At 39.1% G+C, this 24,136-nt stretch overlaps 1 protein-coding gene across 2 annotated transcripts; it reads left to right on the top strand.

The window, feature by feature from the left end:
- Positions 1-61: 61 nt before the first annotated feature.
- CFAP57 (cilia and flagella associated protein 57) lies at positions 62-23,617 on the top strand. Of its 2 annotated transcripts, XM_005151246.3 has the most exons (22): positions 62-218; positions 287-603; positions 2,052-2,335; positions 2,503-2,674; positions 3,622-3,774; positions 4,864-5,003; positions 5,705-5,870; positions 6,257-6,370; positions 6,866-7,078; positions 7,681-7,854; positions 8,262-8,420; positions 8,898-9,053; positions 11,137-11,230; positions 12,128-12,318; positions 13,475-13,648; positions 14,375-14,533; positions 14,940-15,083; positions 16,201-16,317; positions 17,278-17,412; positions 17,496-17,639; positions 21,320-21,446; positions 21,800-23,617. In XM_005151246.3, exons 1-22 carry the CDS (start codon positions 62-64, stop codon positions 22,009-22,011), a joined length of 3,702 nt encoding a protein of 1,233 aa, XP_005151303.2. In that variant the 3' UTR covers positions 22,012-23,617. The 2 variants fall into 2 exon arrangements, with proteins under 2 accessions (XP_005151303.2, XP_030906757.2); XM_031050897.2 differs by lacking the exons at positions 62-218; positions 17,496-17,639 and having other exon boundaries at positions 293-603.
- The last annotated feature ends 519 nt before the right edge of the window (positions 23,618-24,136 follow it).

Here is a 24,136-nt window from a genome sequence, read left to right as displayed (position 1 = left end):
CCGGGGACGCCGGGGCCGCGGTTGCTACGGCGACGGCAACGGCGTCGGCAGCAGCAGCGCCATGTCGGCCGTGGTGGCTCAACCCGTGGCCGTCCTCGGCTGCCGGCCGGGGGTCGCCAGCGGCGTCTGCTTTTTGGAGGATCAGGTCGTGCTGCACGCGGTGGGGGCGGGCTGCGTCCAGCTCCACCTCAAGGAGAAGTGGCACAAGTTCATCCCAGGTGATCCCGACCCGGGCCCAAGCCCCAGCCCCTGGCCCGGCCCGTCCTGACCCTTCTCCTCCCCGCAGGCATCGAGAAGACCCGAGGCATGCAGGCGATGGCCATAAGCCCCGATCGGCGGTACCTGGCCGCCGCAGAGACGGTAGCGGATCAGCCGGTGCTGACGGTCTACGATCTGTCGTCGGTGCCGGCGCGGCGGAGGAGGACCCTGTCCGCTGCCGAGCTGCCGGAGAGTATAGCGGTGTCTCTGGCCTTCTCCCCCGACGGTCGGTACTTGGCCGCCGCCACGGCCCCCCCCAAGGGGCACCTCACCTACTGGCTCTGGGAGAAGCAGCGGCTGATGGCTGCCGTCCGGCTCGAGGCCCCGGGTAGCAGCGTCTGCCAGGTAACAGCGGCGGCTCTCACGGGCTCCAGCACATCCCGCCAGCCCCGGGGCTGTTCGGATCCCCGCAGCCTTGCCACCGGGGTGCACGCAAACACCTCCGCAGTTGAGCTGGGCCAGCGTCTCTGCGGCTTATGTTTAACGTTTTGATTCACAGTTCCTTGGGAGCCTACTACACTCGTTCAAAAACGTAGATAAAAAGACCAAACTTTAGTCCAACAAGTACTCGGTGCCAGGTAGGATGTGAGTTCAGTCTGCAGGATACGTGCCTGGTACAATTTCCTGTTACCATATGGCTTCTATTCTGGGCAAGACAGGAAGGAGCGAGCTCCACAATGTAGATTTTATGTAGTTTCCATGGCCGTTTTTGGTATCTGCTCTTGGCCTTCTTCGGCAATAGGACACTGGGCTAAACAAATTTTTGCTTTTGACCCATAATGGACATTCTCATGTCCTTGTCTCTTACATCACATGAGATCTATGGTCTGGGCCAATAAAACTGGCCAGTGTGTGTGCAACATGTCCTTTGTCTCCCTGCAGAAACACTCATTAAATATATTGTCTGTGTTCAGAAGGCATAGTACACATCTCTGCATGCTCACACACCTTTTCCTTCCTGCAGTCTGTTCTATGGTCAGATCAGAGCAGTAGCCCAGGAAGAGTGCATAGGAGCAAGCTGATGGCACTCAAACAATTCCCGTGTCCTTCTTTGGGTGCACTTTTTAGTATCTTTCTTGCAGGGAGGTAATAGGCTTTCAGTACCTGGGTTGGCTGGACCCCAGCTGCTGTTTTTTTCTGGGGTACAGCTACACAGAGAGGTTGTATGAACTACTGACTTCATGAACTCAATTTCTAAGAGGAAGAGGAGTGACTTGAAAGGTAACTGCTGTCTGAAGTCCCATTAAGCACAAAAAATGAGTTCTTATTATGCCTGCTATCCTTCGTGTTGGGTATTAAGATGGCTATTTCACTTTTTCCACCAATAAACACCTGAATAACATGTATAATGGGCGAGGTATGCCAGAAATAATTTATTCCTGGCCTTTAGGAATGAATGGTCCCACTTCTCATGAAGCTTGCCACTGGAAGAAAAAAACATGCTAATCAACAGTAAAGAGGTATTTTTGCCTTACTTTTGGCATTTAATCCTGAAAGTCAGAGACAACTTTCCCTTTGGTATTGCATTGTGATTCAGATAGCAGCTTAATAGAGTTAACATATTTGTAATATCATGTAAATTGATAGACACTGTTTTGAAAGGGGGGAAACTGCAATATGTGGTTATGATGGTTATTTCTTATTCTTTTCTGTATTCCTATATGTTTTTAAGAAACTGCTTCCCTTGTTTGTTCTCCTGTATCTGTTATTCAAAGTCTTCAGAACAAGTATCATATTTGCTTATTTGCGAATATAGTTGTATAAAATATTTTCTCTCTCTTTTTGTTCCATAGGTGAGTTTTAGTCCTCATGACAATGCGCAGGTTTGTTTCACTGGAAATGGCTTTTTCAAACTTTTTAAGTACAGTGAAGGAACTTTGAAGCAGATGAATTTAGAAAAGGGAATGCCACAAAACTACTTGTGCCATACCTGGCTGTCCAAGGAGGAAGTTATATGTGGCACTGACACAGGCAAACTTATCTTGTTTGAAACTGGAAATCTTCTCTGGGAGACAAGAGTAGAGTACAGAAAACCACACAGGGAATTAGAAGAAGATGCAACAACAGAATATGAGTGGTAAGGCTGTTAAACACTAATAATCTCATGTTTGTTCATGCATATTAGTTGTAGGCCATTCACTTATTTCTTTCTTGTCCAGTTTGTGAATAATATTTTGCTGCTGATAAGCATTTTTTTGTTTGTCCTTTAGTATTCTTAAGTCTTTATGCATTTCCTGCTTGCAGTTGTTCTGTTGGCTCCAGTGTTGATAATGGTTCACAACAGGATTCTTTGCCTCAAATATCTGCAATTGCAGCTTATTCCAAAGGATTTGCATGTTCACCTAGCCCAGGAATTGTTGTGCTCTTTGAGAAGACCAGGGGAAAGGAATTCTGCGAGGAGATTCAAGAAATCTGGGTAGGGAGAAAAAAAGCTTTTCCAGGCAATAATACAGCAAAGGCCTGTTTAGAGGGGAGGGGTACTTCCAATTCAGCTATTTATGATAATTTTTAGCATATCTCTAAATTACATTTTAAGCATTAGCTAACTCTGCTGATTGACAGGAAGGGAGTTGCCAGAGGTCACACTGAAAGGCAGCAATAGATAAATTTTATATCATAACTCTGCATGTTCCCTCATCTAAAATCTGCTTTGAGATTGCTAGACATCAGGAAAACTTTAGGAAACTTTTATTTATGGAGACTCTTGGAGCTAAGAAGTACTCTACATCAATTTTGAAGAACTAGTCTGCTTAGTTCTTTTCCAAGGCGAAGTTTTTGTCTCCTCAGATATTTATGAGACTTTTGCACTATTAAGTAATCCAGTAAGATTTATAACTGTTCTATAGTGAGCTGTATACATTGACTTATTTGCAGCCTCTGGATAAGAACATTTAGCTCTGATGACCTGATCAAGCCTTCATACTCTGGGCTTCAGAGGTCAGATCTTCCCTGTGTACAAGACTCTGTAATAAGGCTGTTACCAACCTGAATGATACATTGCAAAGAACTGTTACTCTGACATCACAATTTACAGGCAGTTTTTTTTCTCAATGTTTTTCTGCTACCATTTTCAGTTTTGTTTAAGGCAGTGCTTAAGTTTACCTCTGAAATGTCTGTTGATACTTTTTGCAGCTGTAATGCTATAGATACAATTAAATTATCTCATCCTCTGTTCCCTGCCTTGCAGTAGTTAGATACTATTAAATATCTAAGTTTTCTCATTGATACTAAGTATATGCTTATTAGAGTAGAATTACAGCAAAAGTGTGTGTGTGTGTGTGTGTGTGTGTGTGTGTGCATGTGCGTGTCTACTACTAAAACATGGAGACCTGAAATATCCCATGGGATGTATTTGTTTTGCAGCTTCCTAAGGACCGGTTCAGCAGTGATACAAAAAAGTCAGGCAGACAGAACATTATACATATATGCTTCAGCCCCTCAGAGGAAACAATGGTTGTTAACACACATAAGAATCAGCTTTATGTGTTTACTATGCTCACCACCGATTTCATGAAGGTGAGTGCAATCCTATCACATTCCACATCCCTAATGGCCAGTAAGAGGTATTGTAATGGCACAGGCTGTTCAGTGTCGCTTTCTATAATGCATTCTCATAAAAAGCATAAAATAGCATCTGAATCCTTAAAACTCATGATATGATAAGTTCTGTGTGCTTCTCTGAGAGCTGTATTTTAGCAGCCCCTTGCTCAACCATCCCTCCATATTAATACCTGATGTTATTCAGCAGAATGAGAGAGGACACTATTAAGTCTATTTAAGGGTGCTAAACTAGTTAAGTAGGTGTTGAACTAGTTAAGCAAGGCTTTAAGAGAGAGACTTTTAACAGAGAGGATTTTAACATAATCGTTTATGCTCCACTGTAACATGCAGAATTTTTAATGCAATGATAAACATCCATGGGAATCTCATGTGACTCTAAAATAATAGTCACTGAAGTCCTACTTAGAAGTGAAACCTCTTTGTGACAGACAAACATAATGAAAACCATTCCCTACTGTGAAGGAATTAAATAATAAAAAGACAGGAGATAAATGTATTATCACGAAATAGACTGTCTTGGAGTTAAATACCTACCCTGTGTACAGGCATATGGAAAGGTCTTTACAGGAGGGGGTTTTGTAGTTATGGGTCCTTTTTCTGCATGTAGCCTAAAATTTCATTGGTGCTTCACTTCAGGATGTACTAACTAAACATCCTGGTTAATCTGCTTATCAGTCAGCACTGGATTGGTTTTATATATATGTCTGGCCAGAAGGTCTTAAATGTATTCTTGCAGGTCTAGTTTTATTTATTTATCCAACTTGCATTTCTTTGGACACCTAAAATTACGTTCTGCTCTCACTAGTGTATGAGGACTGTGGAGCCTACATCTTCCCCCCATCACTTTTCTTGATTATTAATTATAACGTTAAAACTGACTCTAACATTGTTATGTTTTTAATATTGTTATGTGCCCTGAAAGGAGTAAGTGGTTTCCTCAAATCTATTTGATTACTGCATGCAAAGAGCAATGATAGATTTCTTACCTGACTTACTGCTTCTAGTGAAATATTTGTGAATTTTTATGTTCTCGTTGTTTCTCAGGACAGGATTGCTTATTTTAAATATTTGACTTTCCCATTGCATTCTGCTTCCATTACTGGTCTGGACATCTGTGTTTGGAAATCCATTCTTGCCACTTGTTCCCTGGATAGATCTGTCCGCATCTGGAATTACCAGACAAAGTAAAGAGTTGTTTCTGTTCATTACTACCTTTTGCTTTTTTGTATGTTGTACTTACAGGTAACAGCAGCCACCTCCCATGAATGAGAGTGTTGTTTTGATAAAATTCTTGTGTGGAGTGGGATATAAATGATCTTACTGACATTATTTGGGGTGTGTGAATATGCAGTGCCTTTAAAACCAGTGCCAGAAGACTCCAAAGCCTTTTCTATTAAGCCATTTTTGTGTCAGACTTCTCATGTGTATTGAGGAAAAAATCTTCAGGAATATTTCATTCAGCTTTGCTTTAAGTTACTGCTGTCCCATCATCCCATCCCCTGCTTCATAGCCATAGTTCTTAAGAAAAATTACTCTAGTTTTTAAGGTTCTGTGGGAGGAGACGGGGAGAAAAACAGATCTCTGGAGAGGTATTTGTGTAGGTTTGCAGTCAGTGATTCATGTACCCTCTTAATTATATTGCACTAAACAAGGATTTGCTCTTACACCTTCCACACTTTATCTATGAATCAGAAAGTTTGAATTTGCCTTTGTTTCCTGTAACATCTGTGTGATGATTACTTAACTGAATGACAACACATTTCCTCAAGGACAAAGCAGAGTTAGATTGTAGCTGGAGGTGTCCTTGCTGGGCCATATGATGTCCCGTTCTGCATGTACAGGGAGTTTGTACTATTCCATACTGCACAGTGGTTTTCTCTTTCAGCACTTTGGAGCTGTGTAAGGAATACTGGGAGGAAGCATACACAGTTTCACTTCATCCCACTGGCCTTTTCTGTTTGGTTGGATTTTCTGACAAACTACGATTTATAAGTCTACTGTATGAGGACATGCATGTTTTCAAGGAGCTTGCTGTGATAAAGTGTAGAGAGGTAAGGAGTGATGCAAAAATGAAATAGAGGAGTCATAAGAAGCAGAGTGGCAAAGAACATAACAAAAGGTAGAAACCTCTCTGATAGATACTAGTAGGATTTAGGATATCAAAGCATAGAGAAAAAGAGTTTAACTTGAAAAATAAGCCTGGAGGCTGATATGTAATGTGCACCTAGGAAGCAGCAGAAGAGGTAGTTTGCTCAGAAATGCTCAACTGAATTTTACAGGGAAAAGTGCCAATTAAGAAAGCAGTAAGAGGCTAATTATGTCATGGAGTTTTCTTTTTGTGTAACATTCTGATTTTAGATGATGTCATTGGAATTCAATTCATGAATGTTTTTATCCCCTGCATCTGCAGTAATGGGTGGTTATGTTGTTTTTGTAGTGTTCATTCAGTAGCAGAGGACATCTTTTTGCTGCAGTTAATGGAAATGTGATTGAAATTTATTCCAGCATCACCTTTGAGAATATTAATAATCTGAAAGGACATAGTGGGAAGGTTAGTAAACAAATCCTATGCAGTACAACTCATTAAAGTATGAACTAGTTGGTAAGATGCATTTTGAAAAGGTAAAGTACAATTTTGGATCAGAAATGGACCCAAAAATTAAAACTAGAAATTCAAAAGTCAGTTTTCTTTGGTCAGAAGTCAATGTATGCATGTATTAGATGCATCTAAAGAGTCTGTTCTTAAACTGGAAGTGAGTGATTGGCAGGTAGCTGAACCAGGAAAACTATCCCAGTAATAAATTACAAAATGAAATGTATTACTCACTGTTGAAATGAGCTTTTTCCTGGCAGTGGGTTCATAAAGTAGTTGTTCCTGATTCTTTTTTTTTTTTTTAATATAATTACTTGAGAAACATCCAGGGGGTTTTAAGTAAGTCTTGTAAATGTGATAACTAAGTTGACATGGATTTACCAGTAAAATTACTTCACGCTGTGTGTCTATAACCTACATATCAGGCTCCTTGGTGTGTTTTGCTTTTGCCAGATACATTCAGTTAAGTGGAGTGCAGATGATACTAAAATTATCTCCTGTGACACACATGGTGCTGTGTATGAGTGGAACTTGTCAACAGGTGAAAGGGAGACAGACTGTGTGCTCAAGTCCTGCAGGTACAGCAGCATTGACCTGTCTTCTGATGCCGAAGTCATTTTTGCTGTTGGATCTGACCAAACTCTCAAAGAAATTTCAGAGTCTTCGGTGAGCTAACAAGGACTAAGGGATTTTGCTAAGTTTTTTGGGGGAGGGTAGTACTGCTTTGGTTTTCTTATTGTCCATTTGGTAAGTAGTAACCAGTCAGGGTTTGAGAGCCGCAATATTTACTGACACTTTTCTTGTGTTCTTGTGCCCTTTAGCATGAAACCTGACATTTTGCTGTAATTTTGTATTTTTATAAATTTACTCTGATTTACCTAGAAATCTTCTAATCCCTCTAACAAACTAACTTAGCAATCTTGTACTTACAGTTTTGCTGAAATCTAAGTATACTGCATCTCCTACTGTAGGCTACATGCATTTATTTTTTTTGTCCAGAAAAGTAGTAAATTGTATTTAATAACCATTACATCTTTCAGAAGTGATTAATATGTGGAACTTGGTTTGAAATTGTGCATATCTATAAAGCTTGATATTAATGATAGTTATGGCTTTACTCCTAAAGGCATGTAGATTCTTTTGACTGCATTATTTGCTGCAGACAGAGGTATGACAAATGCTCATGCAATAGCTAATCAAATACTATTGGGGAACTTAATGTAATATGAGGCGTTTGTGTGGTGGTTTTGTTTTGTCTCTTTTTTTAGATCCAGCATGAAGTGCCTGCTTTTGGTGTTGTTTATACTGCAGTAGCTGTTTCTCATTCTGGGCACATGGTATTTGTTGGTACGTCTCTGGGGACAATTCGAGCTATGAAGTACCCTTTACCTTTGACAATGGATTTCAATGAGTATCAGGCCCATGCGGGTGCTGTTACAAAGGTAACATAAAGTACTTTCTTTTCCCTGCACTGCAGGCTGCACATGTCTCCTTTAGCACTGATTCTCCTTCGCATTTGATAGATAATAAAACTGCTAAAACTGAGGTTGAGCCTCCATGTGGAGAATGAGTATTACAGCATTCATAGAAGTCTCTCTAGAAATAGATGTCACTAGATAAGCTGTTGTTGGCTAAAAAGTGGCTTGCACCAGGATATGTAACATGGCATTTCTCTGACAGTGAAGTTTAAAATATAGGTCTTTCTGGAAAGAGGAAGATAAAGTTACCATAGAATCATAGAATTGTGGTAGAAATGACAGGGAGTATATGGGTGGGGAATAAAATTGGGAATAAAATCAAACTGCTTCTGTTCTTCTTGTCTCTGCTATTATTGTCTTTTCATTCTAAGATGTCCATAACAAATGATGACCAATTTCTGTTGACTGCCTCAGAGGATGGCTCTATATTTATCTGGAAAGTATATGAGAAAGGTGAGATAGTGAAATGGCAGAAGGAAGCTGAGTATGCTGAGGAAGTGTTGGTCCTGAGGTCAGATATAAAAGAGAAGGTAGGTGGAGCAACTTGTGAACATCAACCATAGAATTCCTAGTGTACAGCTTATGAATTACATTTGCATGATGTTTGTGAGTAGCTGTTCCTATATGGCCTTCTGCTGAAAAGGGCTTGCATGCCTTTCATCATAAAAGATGTTACAGTAAGTAGCTGCAGCTGCTTATTAACATGCAGATTGCATTGTATGAACAGTGAGTGTGGATAAAGGTTTAGATTTTTCTCTAATACTTTTCTGAGTCTCTTGAAGGCAGTTTTAATGGAGTAGAGAAGTCAGAAGCTACATTTCTAGAAACCATCTTGTAAGATAACAAAGGAACCTTACTTCTAGAACATCGTCTTGGTCTGTCTGTAAATTCTCTGCAAAGGCTGTCTTTTATAAATACATGCATGTAAATAATATATCCTTAACAAGCTGTTGCTAAAGGCAAATAATCTCTCTGTTAATACTGTCTTCTTATCCATGTTCTAACAGAGTCAGGCAATGCTGGACCTGCAGATTCATGTGAAAGAGCTACAGACAGAAAATTGTTACCAGCTAAGTCTCAAGGACATGTACTATAATGAAAAAATAAAGGAATTAGAAGATAATTTCACTCAGGAAATAAGCTCCCTTAAAACCAAATATGAGGTATGAATCATATTGCAGAACCAAATACTAAGAAATCTTTCATTGAAAGGTTGTATCCAAGCTTGCATTATATATGTATGAATGCCATAAAGCATCTGAAAAATTACACATTCCTTTCCAATACAGATGTTCTTGATATTTGTAAAGCATAAAGCTACCTTTGAACCAACTATCCTGTAACAACAGGATGAAATAGTTATCCTAGGGAGCCTACAAGTATCTTTGTGTAAACAGTTCCAGTAATAAATGCTGGCTGGGACCAAGGACCAGTAAGCTTTATCACCCTTGAGTAGAAATGGGACCATGGTTTGAAAGCACCATCACATATGAAGTTGCAGTTGCTGCAGGATCCTACAATTATCCTTCTAAATGCTGCCTTTGTTGTGCTCTGGCTGCTTAACATTTTTGAGAACATCTGCTGAGATGCCTTGTATGCTTTCTGAAAATAGAAGTAAAATATATTCCCTGGATTTCTTCTGTTAATGTATTTATTGATTTCTCTATGGTCACAAAGCAGAAGTTCCCCAAACGGCAAAAGCCACAATAATTCTTCCCAGTGTCTTATTTATGTATGTCTGTTCATTCTATTCTGTCCATCTGTTTGTTGCACACACCCCATTTCTGACCTGTAATTTGCTATATTTGCGTTTTTAGAGTTAGAAGGCAAGTGATGCAGTACAATTTGTCTGGCAGTAAGATGGCTTAAGTGACAGATTATGTATCACATGATTCAATTCTGACAGCCTCATGTTCTTTCCAAGCTTTTGGATGAGTATTATCCTATCCTGGTGATTTGTTACTGCTTATTTTGTTGAACTGTACATAGTCCCTTCAAGCAGTATTCCAGTTTGACTCCACATAAAGAAGGATTCCAGTATGAAAGCTTGCAAAGTTACTTTGTAGATTTATTATTTTATGGTCTTGTCAGTTTCAGGCGCTCCTTTTTATACCTTTCTTGTCTTTTGGCCTTACAAATGTTCTGGCAGGTTTCTGATTTTGATTATTTTTTTTAGGAAGTTTAATTATTCATTATTCTGCTTTTTTCCAGTAGTTCCTCAGGCTCTTTGGCATTTCACATTGTAGTTTATGCATTTAAGTAACCTGAGTTTTAACCTTTCAATTTCTCCTCATTTTTGTACAGCTTTACCTTTTACAATAAAACCTTTTCACTTCTTATAGATTCTCCAACTGTCTTTTAGCTGTGCTGGTTTTCTGTTCTGTGGTTCTTTAGGTCTTGTCATAGAGTTATAATAATCTCAGCTACACTGAAACTTCTTTAGGCTTGTTGATTATAAACTTGCAAGAAAATGAGTTTGAAGGTGAATAAAAGTTTTCTAGGCAGGCAAGTTGTACTTTCCATCCAAGTATCAGTACTTGTTAAGATTAAACTGAATGACAGGCTTGGGGCTAACGTTTCTAGTTGTGGCCAGCAGACAAATTAAGTATTTTTGCTTATACAAGACCCACAGAGTTGTTATGAGAAGTGAAAAAATTGTACCTATGGTACAATTCCCAACTTTTCTGGGAAATTTCTCACCTGTTTTCTTGTTCCAGTTCTTTGTGATTTCTTAGAAGGTTAAGTCATTTGTAGCAGTAATTGAACATTCCAAGTAAATGGCATTCAAAACTTGCTTTTGCTTAGGTATGCGTCATTCTACGCAAATGACAGTGGTTTATGCCCTCAAGATAGCTTCAAGTGAGGCAGGAAGCAGCCTGAACTTTAATATCTGGACAACAATTTGTGGAACTGCAAATTCTTCTCAAGCAGGCACACACAAAAAAGTGGAGGCTTTTGTAGCTCACAAACTTTTCTTCTTAGATTAGGATTGTACAGTACCCTCAATTATATGAACTCCATTTGCTACTTCCCCTTAGCTTTCCATAGTTTTGTCACTTGCCATAACAAATTAATCTCTGGGAAGACTTGGCTTAGTGACACATAGCATCTGAATTTTGTCAAGAGATTTCAAACATAACTTCTTTTGTGTATGTGTTCCCCAACATTGGCAAGAGCACAATTTGGGTACTGCTTTGCCTAGTTTCAAATTAAAATGTTTTTGTCTTTTTCTTTTTTTTCCCCCAGAATTTACAGACAGAGAAAGAAAACCAGGAACGACAACACCAGTTGCAAGTGTCTGAGCTGATGGATAAACAGGCCAGGGAGATGCAAAAGCTAGGTTATACTGTAACAAGTGTTTGTAACTAGAATCTGGAGGAAGGCATTAGACTCATAGCAAGTAATGTGACAGGGAGGGATTACTAGAATACAAGAACAAGGAAAAATGCATGAATGTCATATAGGTGTTACAGACCAAACATTTGTCTAAACTGCATTTGTCTAAACACACACGTGACCATGATGAGAACATGCACATAGGCACTGTATCTTAGATATTTGAGTTCTGAGATTAGTAATTTCTTCATTTATTTTATAGCTGACTGTGCAAGGATAGTGAAGTCATACATTTCATCAAAGAGGCTAATATACAATGCACACAACATGGAAATACCTGGACCCTAGATTCATAAACAATGTAAGACAGAAGTATTGCAAATGAGTACCATAAAGCAAGTCCACCCAAAACTGAGTCCATTTCCTACTTGTACTCTGTAGCAGTTGTGCTTATACAGATCTGTCATGGCTGTTATCTCAAGGGAATGCCTAAACTAGCTGTTATTAATTTGTTGTAATAGCAGAGTGGAAGATCTTGGTATAGATTTGAGACTTGTTAAAGCTGGAACAAACCGCCATTCAGCAGGGATATAGCAGGATATTCAGAGATACAACAAAGAAAAGTAGATGGTAGCTTTGGAACAGGCATTATTAGTGAAGTGGTAAGTTAAAGGAAGAGCAGGAAACTCAAGAGATGGTTTCCTGATGTAAAATTTTACATGTCCACAGAGTCTAAAACCCCTTTATATCTGAAGAAGAAAGTGATGAAGTGCATCTAGTGTAACTTATTGTAACCAGCTGCCAAAAAGATAGTACAGAATAAGACACTGGTGACTGTAGAAGGATAGGATACACCTCTTTTCTATTAGTTTTATCCATTCTGTATGTTTTCTGTTACCAGAATCTGACAGTAATCAGAAACTCTTAATGGAAAATGAGAAATACCAGGAGCTGGATGAGAAATCCCAAAAGATGCAGCAGGAATACGAGAAACAACTACACAGTCTAGAAGAAAGCAAAAGCAAGGCTGTGAAGGAACTAACAGAATACTATGAGGAAAAACTTAATGAGAAATCTGTTCTGCTGAAAGAGGTTGGAATCTTGATTTACAGTTTGAGTTATTGACCAAATTTATCCCCAGCTCCAAAGATAAAATGTTCCCTAAGACAGCAGAGATGGGGTCCCTCCATGCAAATCCTGATCTGCCTGTAACCTTGGGGAAGTATGTTGACAGGTAGAATAGTAATAAGGAAAAGCCATCTGAGTTACCAAGTTCTCTCACTTCATACCTTGAATAAGTAACCTGCCAAGATTGATATCCTTGGGCATTCTCAGCTTCACCTCTTTTTCTCCTAGATCCCAACATTACTGTTTATTGATGTGGACTAGATGATACATTTACTGTAATTATAGAATCATAGAATAGGTAGGGTCGGAAAGGACCTTAAGATTATCCAGTTCCAACCCCCCTGCCATGAGCAGGGACACCTCCCACTGAACCGTGTCACCCAACGCTCTGTCTGAAAGAAGGCTCTATCCAACTGAAGAAAAAGATTCAGTCACCTTGTTCTGGTGAAGAGATAACATTTCTAAAATGGTGAATTCCATTTCCAAGTCCCTGAGGTTCTTGTGGCATAATCTGGGGGATAAAGAGAAATACCCTGAGTACTTCAAAAACTCCTGCACATTGAGGTCAAGGACATGGCTTGACAAAGGGCAGCTGGATAACTGATCCCTATATATCTAAAGTCAATAAATTCTATGAATGTTCTGTTTGCAGCACTGTGTTGCAATAACAATTTGGAAAGAATGTAAGGAATGAGTGTGAGCAGAATACAGAGACTGATGCAAACCTGAGTGGTTATTTGACCTAATTCATCAAAAGCAGCAATTTTAAAAGATATTTTCTGGTGTTATCCATATTTGCATTTTCTGCAGCCAGAATAATTTTGCTGGTGTTAGTGTTTGGGCTTCCTACCTTGAAGCATCCAAGCCTTAAGAATGAAGTATTCTGTTTTCTTTTTTTCTTTTTTTCTTCTTTTTTTAAGAGGAATCTTTTTTATGTTTGTCATAGCAGTTTTTAAAGCTACTTTAGTCCCCTATGAAGTTACCTTAAATGATATTGCTGCAATTGACAAATCCACAAAATATAGATCCTCCCAGGAGAAACACAGTTACAGATAAAGAACCCTCCTCTTCTTTGTCCTTCTTCATTGTCTTCTCTAATGTTTGCTTTCCCTAACTGCAGGCAGAGGAGGATATGAGGCAGCAGCTTCTAGCACAGGAAGAAATTGAGAAACAAATTTATGAAGATGAAGACCAAGAAATCATGGAAATCAAAATTAAGTATGAGCAACAACTTTGGGAAGAAAAGGAGTCCAACATGGAACTGAAAGGAGAAATTGGAGTCATGAATAAAAGGGTATTTCTTATTCTGTGATAGGATCAGATCTGAACTTGGAGACTCATAGCCAAGGATTGAATGTGATGAATGACATGTCAAATTAGTCTGTTAATTTAATCTGTAAATAAATGGCATTTTATGTGAGAATAGTAGCCTCTTCATGTATCAGACTGAATGTTTAGAATATTTGGGTAGAAGAAGCTGTATGCTTATCGTATTGCCTTCAGTTCTATTGTCTTCTAGACAGCAGGAGTTTCTTCATGTGTCCTTGCATTCTGACCAACACCATTCCTTGATTCTGAATTTCTTGGCTTCACAGATCTGAGTACTGAGGCGGGGATTTTGAGAGTACCCAAGAGCTATGAACTAGGCACATTTCTCATCTACTTTTGAAACCTTTAGAGATGCATGACAAATGATCACCTTAAATTAATTTTCCATGGCTTGAACACTATTTGAAGCTGATGCTTGGGTATAATAACCATACCCTTCTTGGCCTGGATGCAAATTCCTTGTTTCCTTGTAGTGCAGTGAGTATTCTGTCAGAATATACAGAAAATGCAAACATAAATACTCAACTCCCTTTTGAGTGACAGGTATTTAAGTGATGTGATGCTCCTTCATCAGATCATAGTTTTTTAGCTATTTTTATCTCACACTGTCTGCAAGGTATTGTACAGAGTAGTATGGCTAAGTCGTGCACAGGTTTTGGAGACTGTTAAGTTCTTACTTGTTTGCCTCTAGTTGAACAGCCTACAGAAAGAGCTCAAGGAGCGGAACAGGTGCATTGAGGAAATGAAATTGGCACAGCAGAAGCTGCAACACTTCACTAAGTCACTGGAAGATGACATCTTGTCACTGAAGAAAGAGATTCAAGAGAGAACTGACACTATCCAAGAGAAGGTGAGAAACTGGACAATTGTCTGAGATCAAAACCACCCTCTCTTAATTTAATACAGGTATTTATTTTAATAGTATCATGTTGTGGTAATATCACATGACTGGAAACAGTTTTAAAGAACTTGCGATCTTTAGTTTGGGAGTTTAGTTTTTAGCTAACATTCTAAGACTTTCTTGGGGAACTCAAGTTCAGGATGTTGAGTTTGTCATGCCCTGTTCTGGGATCTGTAGATGGCTCTCTGCATTATTTGCCCCTCCCTTCTCACCCAATCTGTATGGGTGTGCAACTGAAGTTCAGTCTTCCACTAGATCTGTGACTGCTGGTCTTGCCTCTATCTTATTTTTGCCTAGTCCTATGGGTCTGTTTGAAATGCTGTGTCTGATTCACATATGTACCTGTTTCTCCCAGGAGAAGCATATATATGACCTAAAAAAGAAAAACCAGGAACTGGAAAAGTGCAAGTTTGTGCTGGATCACAGAATAGCGGAGTTGAAGAAGCTAATAGAGGTACATGAAAATGATGTTAATATAATGAAGAAGCAGATCTATGAGGTGAGTAACACCCTCAATTTGGCCTCTGCTACTAAGTCCTTTGTTTGAATCCAAGTCCCATGGAAGATTCTACCCTCTTTCTTCCTTGACTTCTTTCAAGGATACACAGCATTGATTCAGTATCTTTACACCTAATAAAAATATTTGTGCACAATAGCTGATATTTAATTTTCTATCATATGCTACCAGTGATCAACCAAGTTATTTAAACTTCCATTTCAGTATTTAATTCTAGGCTCCAAGTAATACCAGTTTAGCTTAAAAATAGATGCTGTCCACATACCCGGTAGAGTTTGAAAGACAGTGCTTGGTTTACTGATATGGAGGAAGAGAGAGTGAGCTTTACTCAGAAAAGCTGCAAATTTATGCAAACATAACTCTGTTTAGGAGTTAGACACATGGACAAATAACAGTTCATCAGCTGATCCATGGAAAAATTGCATGTATTCATACTTAGATTACAGCAAATTCTTTGAAGCAACTTATTTATGATAGAAACTTACTGTGACCTCTCCATAGATGTAGCTTTAGATCAGCTGATCGGTGACTAATTAGTTTTCATAAATCTGTTTATTCAGAACTTTTAAATAAAATGCAAACTAACAAACAAGTTTTATGTACATCAGACTAGCATGATGTTCTCTATTCTGGTCACCATCTTATGTGAGTAAGTGCTGTAGTACCCTTATTACTTTTTTTTTTCCCTATGTTTTACATAAGTATGCGCAGCTTTTCAGTGCATTTGTTTCTTTTCAGTATCAGGTGGTTCCTATTGTTGCACTTACTCTTTCCAGCATTGACTGTTAATGCCGGTCTCAGGCAAACGTTTTTATTCAGATAGAACAGCAAAGCTTCAGCTCAGCTCAAAGAAATAAAGAGGCATCCCATCCCTTAAATACTTGTTACTCAAAGGGGAGTTAAAAATCATTTTTTGTGTTTTCCTGTATGTTCTGACAGAGGGCAGTGTTGTTCCAAAATTTACTTTTTCATGTTGTAATTCAACCTGAAGGGGGATCTATTCCTTCAATCCTGTGCTTCCAGTCCATGGTTTTCCTGTTTTGTGTTGTTTTTTCATGTCTGCTTTTAGTCCTGATTTCCTCCTCCTGCTTCCTTTCAGATGGAGGGCGAGCTGGAACGATTCCAGAAGGAGAGCACACAGTTGAAGCTGAACATCACACAACTGCAACAGAAACTAAAGGCAACTGATAATGAGATGCATAGGGAAAGGCAGAAGGTATGGGGTACAACCACTGTGCAGGTCCCACATAATGAAGTTTGTGGGGACAGAACACCGTAGAAGCATTAATCTGAGCAAACAGGTACTTCAGGGATACCATGTCCAAGGACCAGGAGAGCCTCTAGGCAGTGGGGACAAAGAAAACTTTCAAGCCTGCAATCAGCTTAGAAAGTTGATGTTTAAAAAATCCTGTTAATGATGTGTCAGTTTGTTCAATCAACACATATTCTCCAGGATTTAACAGAGCAGTGAGGCAAATGTTTAACACACTACCCTTTCCTGCCCAAGCTTGAGATCTGGGAACACCTGGTCTACACAGGAGCAGCATATAGGCTACTACCTATCACTTATGTAGGTATTAGTAGGATGAAATGAATGGTGGGCTTATTAATGGGGGAGATAAGGAGCCCTTCTCTTTGACAACAAACGTGTCAGACATGAGGGAGGAAAAGGGAAGGGGAAACAGTTTAAAAGGCAGTGCAGGACTGAGGAAGCAGGTAGAGGACCCTAGTTGAAACCAAGTGAAAAGGAGAAGGCAATCTTGATGTGAAATCATCAAGTTGTGCATGTGTCTGATATGTGTTTAGTGCCTTGGATTCTCTTATTAACTGTTTGCATGTTGTTTCTTAATAAGAATGTAGTTTGTTTTGGACAGAACAGTGAAGGGATAGCATGCATGGTAGTCAGCCACTGGTTTTCAGATGAGATCTATGGATGCTGGCACTTACATTATCTAATGCAAGTATCTTGGATTATTATTACTGCTAAGACTTATCACTGCTATTCAAAATGTAGTGCTTATATCCCCAGTTGTTATTTTAATGACTTTTTTTTCCCAAGTAGGTGGAAGTAAAGTATATGACAGCTTTCACCAGCTCCAGTAGACTTCCTAGAAAATTACACATAATGGAGTGCTCTGATGAGCCAAATAAAAATGTACCTACATCATTCTTGCAGAAGCAAAATATGGAAATTCTCATCAAACGATTTAAAGCAGACCTTCATAATTGTGCGGGCTTCATTCAAGAACCAAAGAAGCTGAGGAATGGGATCCGTGAGCTCTACACCAAGTACATGCAAGAATCAGACTTGGTGAGTAGGGGCCTTCACCTTCTCCTTGCAGATGAATTTCTCTGGTAGTGTAATTACTAAGACAACATGCTGTGCCCCCTCAGGAGGAGATTGAAATAGCACAAAAAGATTTGCAGCCCGAGTGCATGAGACAGCGAGAGTATTTCGAGAGGAATTTGGCAGCTTTAAAAAAGAAGTTGGTGAAGAATCAGGAAACCCACCAACGTGCTTATATGTGCATTATGCAGGTAATAAGCCTTTCCCTTGTGATATGGAGAGGGAAAAAGGAAGCAGCTGCACCAAAGATGCTTTAGAAGCCTTACCACTATGGGTTCTTAGGACTTTGAAACAGTTTTGATTTGCTTCCTCACCAGAAATTCCTAAGATTTTCAAGTGCTTCCATTCAATGATAATATTCATTGAGCTACTCAAGTTCTATAGTTTTCTGGACAAAAAGAGCAAGATTTCTGAAGTCAGAAACTGCTGCTGTTTCATGGACACTTTTTGTTTACCTCCCACTCCCTGATATAAAAGGATATGGAGAATCTCTGCTGCCCAGATATTTTTAAAGCAATTTATTTCCAACAATATTTAGAATTGCCATTATAGTCAGTTGGTAGCTGTCTGAGTGCCAAGCTGAACTTGCTGTGTGTTAGTGTTTAGAAGGTAATATTGAAGGAAGAAAAATAAGTCTTTAGAAAATACTTCTTTAGCCTCATAGTCCCACACCTACTGGTCTGAATTCAGAACTTTCTGCTTTTCAAATCAGGGTTTGCAAGGAAGTTCAGAACCATATGATGAACATGTCTATTCATACAAAGATCTCTTGCTCAGAAACTTTGTTCCTTAAAAGGTAAATTTGTGGCTGCTGGGGCCAAAGATCCAATTTGTTTTTATTTGGAGTGAGAGGATCTAAAGCCCCACACCAAACATCATAGGAGGACAGCTTTCTACAGTCTCTTCTTACCGTGATCTCCTTCTGCTCAGTCAGCATTTCCTTTTCCCCTCACTAGCACTTTCTTCATTGTTACTTTATTTTGCTTCCTCAGAACCATTAGGCCCCAGTCCCCTCCTAAGTCATCTGCTTTTTGCCATGTATTTATAGTGTGTCTCCAGGTCTAACCAGCAGTAACCTTCTTCCCTGGCCTTGTTTTAAGTTTTTTTTTATTCCTTCTGTGAGTTGGATGTTTCTTTTAGCACAAAAGGAGATGGCTTCAGAAAATAACCTGAAGAATTTCCTTGCTGGAACAGGGTGACAGATGGTGCTCATAATGATAATACTTGATGTCTTGGATCAGTAAGCCTAACATAAAATGATGATTAAAACTGAATTAATAAAACATCTGGCAGATGAAGATATCAAAGGTTCTAACCTGCTTGGTTTCTTCAAAGAAAAAGCAGTTCTCTGAAGTTTAGTAGATTAATGAGACTTTACAGCCAGCAGGAATTATCATGGTCTTCCAGTCCTTTTCAGGGGGCTTTTAAGACTAGCTAAGACAAACTTCTGTCAGGACTTGCTTTGAAAAAGTAAATGACATTCCAATGGCCATCTAGCACTGTATTTCTATTATTCCTCAGCTGTGCTTACATTTTCAGAGCTGTGCTTTCCTCTTTGACTGACTACTCATGGGTACATTCCACTAGTGACTGCTGCAGCAGATGATTAAAACTGTCAAGATAATTTTAATTAGTCTTACCAATTGGCAAGTTGTTTGTTATTAGACTATTAGTTTTCCCTCCAGCCTTCTGTGTTTGTAATGGCTTCTTTGGTCACTTGGATACATAAGAACAGACACACTGAATAATCTCGCAGTAACTCTGCTTGAACTGAAGCATGTAAAACAGGATGATCTTTTCTGTAGTATGTTCTCCCTGTCTCTGACAGTCAGCACTGTAGGGACTTCCTAGGCTGTAGATTGCATCCAGACATCATAAGCAGTTGTACCTGATGGCCTCATCTTCCTTGCATTTATTATCAGTGTCAACCACAGCCTTTTAGTACCCAGAAGACCAAACAAGACATTTCTATGTAGCCCAGGCTGCTTCATGCAAGACACTTTGTAATATACTGTCTAACAGATGAAAAGGAAGATCTTAATTTGATAGCAGCATGCAACCACTTGGAATGAACTTACAAAGTTGTTCATGACTAAAGTATACATAAACAGAAATGCTTTGACATAACCCTGAAAGCTGGTCAAAAGAAAATTACCTTGGCTGATTCTTGGAAATCAGTCTTTTCACATGTACCTTTTCGGGATCAAGCTCTGGGCTAAACACATAACAGTCAGATTTCATCTGCGTTTAAAGACCTGAATTAAACAATTCAGAGTCAACAAAATATTATGGTTTCAGAGTAGGCTGCCTGAGCTCACCAGCTCCTGCTGCATTTAGAGTCCCACACAACCACTGCAAGAACAACTGTTCTTGTCCAACAAGTTCAGACCTTAACACATCCCACAATCTTCCTCCAGTCAGTGACTTTCAGCTGAGGGAAAACTAAAGCACAGTTTATGTACTTGTCTTAGTGTGAAGTATTAAGTATCCTGCCACACACATGCGCCTTAAGTTGTTGCTGCCAACCTGAACTCTTCGAGTGCATCTATACCTAGAAAACTGTGATAGGTGTTGTACTTTGTTACTCGCCAGTTTTCAGTTTTGTGGTGCCAATACTTTATAAGTATACTGTAAGGAACCAATATATGCCTTGTGTAAATCTTTTTGTGGCACCATAATTATCTCTATAAACCAAAATCCTCATTTAAAAAAAAATCAATGTTTGAAGACGCTTTTTTCATAGGAAAATGCCATTAATCCTTGTTGTTATCTCCTTGATTTAGTGGGCTCCCTGTTGCTTGAGACTGGCATTATGTGAGGTATCCAAAGCATTCCTTTGGGCCATTTATCTTTTTAAAATATTGTCACTTATGATGAAATTCCATGGGTTGGAATCATGCTGTGTTCCAAAACTTATAAAAACCCACCACAGGTAGCTGAAAGCTTTGCTATTCTTGGGTTGAGTATAATGGCAGCTGTTTAACATTTGCACTAGCTGTTGATGTGATATTTCAGTGTCTTTGTAAGAGGCAAATATACAGTTCCACTTCTCTTGAATTCAGAAAGAAACATTTAGTTAATTGTGCTCCTCTGTCTGAGTCACGAGCAACAGTTTTATCATCCTGCACTAGCATTAGCCCATACTGGTTCTGCTGAAGTCTTTGAATCTGTTGCAACAATGGGTAAAGTACACTCACTTGTACTTTCACAACTCCTTCAGCAAGATGCTTTGTGGTAGGCTATTAAAAAAATTAATAATTAGAGAATTGAACTTTTATGGGTTGAAAATTGTCAAAAAAAGAGCAACAGATTAGCTAACCTTTCCCCATAACAGCATATTAGCAGAAGATAGCTCAAGTGTCTATATGCTTTATATATTTCTTAATAATTTGGAAGGGACATTGGAAAATTATATCTGTCAGAACTAATGAAGAGGGCTTTGAAGATCGGTAAGGAGATACAGGTAATTTAAAAGTGAACAGACACATAGTGGCAAATGAAAAGCAAACTAATAAACGCTGGAGGGAGAAATGGAAATTCCTCCTATTATTTGAATTAATAGGATCAGTCCAGGAAGGGACCTGAGCTTTACTAGAAACTTGAAAGGAACCTGCATACCTTGGAGTGCAGCTGCAGTTAGGAAAGCAAAACAAATATTAGTTAATTTAGCTAATATGGTTTGAATACTGTAATGTTTTGTATTAAATCTACTGTGGCCTTGCCTGAAATGTTGTGTACTGTCCCGATTGCCCTTTACTTTCTGTGATACTGATTCTATACTGTCCAGTGGCCTTCCTGATGATATGAAGATACATATTGCTGAGCCAGATAGTACCTGTGCTTTTCCTCATAGGGAGTATTGGTTTTGCAGGAAAACATGAGTCTGATTAAGGAAATTAATGACTTGCGGCAAGAACTGAAGGCAGCCCTCACCCAGCTACATCACCTCAAGTCAACACTAAAATTAATCAAGAAAAGAGAAGCAATTCAAGACACAGGTGAATAGTGCTTCTTGTATGTTTTTCATGTAGTAAATATTCATTCCAGAAGCCTTTTTTTGTCCTTGGTGAACAGTTCTCTTACACTCTCCTAGCTTGTCTGCTTGGTGAAACCTGTTATATTTTACAACCTATATATATATATAGGTTGTATATATATATATAGGTTGTATATATATATATACTATACCTATATACCTATATATAGGTATAGTATATGCAGTACAGTACATATATAGGTATATACCTCTACTCCTTCAGCCCTGAAAGATACATTTCCTTGTTCATGCCAAAGAATCCTGCAAGCTGGACCTTTGTTACTCTGTCATGTTCTCTCTGATTTTATCTTCTAGCTCCCTCCAGTGAACCACTGCCCAGTCCAGCTGTCCTGAGGTTGAATGCAGAAAAGGAAAATGAGAAAATCATAGAAATGCAGCAGCTAGAAATTCAATACCTGAGAAACCAAATCCAGGAGAAGGGGCAAAGCCCTGCAGTTCAGCCCCTCTTAACCAGAAATCTTCCTAAGCTGAATCTGGAAGGAAGTCACGAGACACAGCAACAGTGATCTAGTTCAAGGATGTCTTACATTATTGTATTATCCTGTCAAGATCAGAAATGCAGAAGCATAGGTTAGACTTCCATGATTCTATACTCTTTCCACTAGAAGCATTCATGCAGCCCTCACTGCTCTGAACACAAGGCAACAACTTCACTCCTTCCTCTTCTACTTTCCTGGAATCTTCCCTTTCCATAAGGCCAAGGAGCCAAGAGAAAAAGAATAAATTTGTGTTAGTGCATAACGGATCTTTGAGCCTTCATGCTAGGACAGGTATGCACCTTCTCTTGAAAAATAATGTGTCCTAGTTCAGAAGAGCTGGTCAAACTCTGTAAACCTTTTCCGCTAGAATTCTAATTTGCTGTCGTTATGCTGCAAAACTCAGTATCAGCCTTTTATTTTCCAGTATTGAGTTGCTTAAGTCCACACAACAAACTGCTCACACTTAAGACAGATGTCAGCGTTATTCCAAGCAGGTATCCAGTCACAGACTGAAAATCAATTACCTTGTGAGGGCAACCTTTGACTAGTGATCAAGCACACCTGAGCTAGAGCCCTTGCTCAAGCCTCTGCCTCCTGTCTGGAGATGCATTGTCTCATCTGTTACAGTCATTTCAGCAGGACAAAAAGACAGCACAGCTTCAGACTCTGAAATCTGGAATAAAGTCCAAACCCTGCATCACAACTCTTCTATAACTTTGATAAATTAATCTTTGCTTGTCTTCTTCCCAGCTTCTGCAATCCCTTTAGTTCAGTTTTTCTGTGAAATTCTTCTAAAAAGTCACCCTACAAAGTACTCATATATAGCAAAAGGCAGGGAATCATTTATTTAATAGTGGGAGGAGAAAAGTACTTTTTTTTATCCTTTGTTTCAGTGCATAACACACTGTCTCACTGAGGAATACTGCACATACATCAGAAGTTTAAGCTACTTATTGAGCTTAAACTCTATAAATACCATATATTGTTATAATACCACAGACGGAACTATATGGTATTCTAAGAGCCAGTACATTGCTGTTTCCATTTCCTAATCTGAATTGTAAAGAAGTGACAAGTGCTTTCTATGTTAAACAGAAGATAGTGGTGCCAATGCTGGATAACACATAAGCTATATTACCATTAGTGACACCAGACACGTTTCTAGGCTAACACCATGGTAAAACAGCCAGATAGCTCCACAAGCTCCTGTGACCTGGGAGACTTCAGCTGAGTGCTTTGGCCAAGAATGTGGAATTAAGTTTCTTTAGTCTTACTTTTCCAATTTTGCAGCTATAACTGGTATGGAGCATGGGTTTCACAAGAACAAAAGGAATGAATGACAATGGAATTGGTCTGTTGATGTGCTAACTTAACACCCTTTCTTCCTCCTCCCCTCCCCATATAATCATCTTGATACTTCCTGTACAGAAAGAGGATGTAATTAATGTAATTAACAAATATTTTAGAAACTAGTTCCCTCTTAAATTTTCAGAACACACCCATTTTAATTTGCTGGACTCCCATGTGCTATAATTTTCCCCTCTCTCCATCAGAATAAATTGAGTGGCAGAAGCCACTGCTTTAATAGATGTCTTTTAGAGAAATGGAATCAATCTTCCTGAAAGAGAAGAATCTTGTCCTCGTAAGAGGAAGAAGCATCTACAGGTGAAGAATGATTTCTAAGTGGTGATTAATATGCTTAGAAGTACGCCTGTGTGTCACCCACATTAGAAAGAATTTAAAGGCAATAGAAGGCCTGTCAGATGAAGCCTGGGTAGGGAGCTGGCAGGCTAGGTTCAAGAGGATTTTGAACTTGATCTTAGTGGCTAAAAGGCAGCTAAAACACTGTTCATAAGGGAGAACTTTGAAAGTTAGGCACAGCAGAGAGTTTCAACTGAGATATATCAGAAACTTGCTGGAAGCAAAATAGAGGTACAAATTCTTTCTATACTCGGAACAGTAGACCAAGGATGATTTCCCACACACGTGCTGTAGGAATGGTTTCAGGATTAAGTTGTAACTGGATTATGGTTTTGTAGCTAATGATCTTCTGAATTCTCTCAGGGTACAAAGACACTCTGCTTTCATCCTGTGTTGGTCTGCATTGTCTGTTTCTCCTGTTGATACGTTTCTAAAGGTGCTAGTAAGCATC

This window comes from Melopsittacus undulatus, chromosome 6 (genome assembly GCF_012275295.1).
Source record: "Melopsittacus undulatus isolate bMelUnd1 chromosome 6, bMelUnd1.mat.Z, whole genome shotgun sequence".
Taxonomy (NCBI): Eukaryota; Metazoa; Chordata; class Aves; order Psittaciformes; family Psittaculidae; genus Melopsittacus; species Melopsittacus undulatus.
Note: the sequence above shows the minus strand (reverse complement) of the source record. Positions and strands in the feature narration are given on the sequence as shown.

What these genes read in the sequence shown, in the direction of transcription:
- CFAP57 (XM_005151246.3), top strand. Translation starts at nt 62, where the DNA reads ATGTCGGCCGTGGTGGCTCAACCCGTGGCCGTCCTCGGCTGCCGGCCG. An exon ending in CCCTTAAAACCAAATATGAG is followed by an intron (nt 9,054 to 11,136) that starts GTATGAATCATA and finishes TTTTTCCCCCAG; the next exon opens with AATTTACAGACAGAGAAAGA. An exon ending in CAGGGAGATGCAAAAGCTAG is followed by an intron (nt 11,231 to 12,127) that starts GTTATACTGTAA and finishes TTCTGTTACCAG; the next exon opens with AATCTGACAGTAATCAGAAA.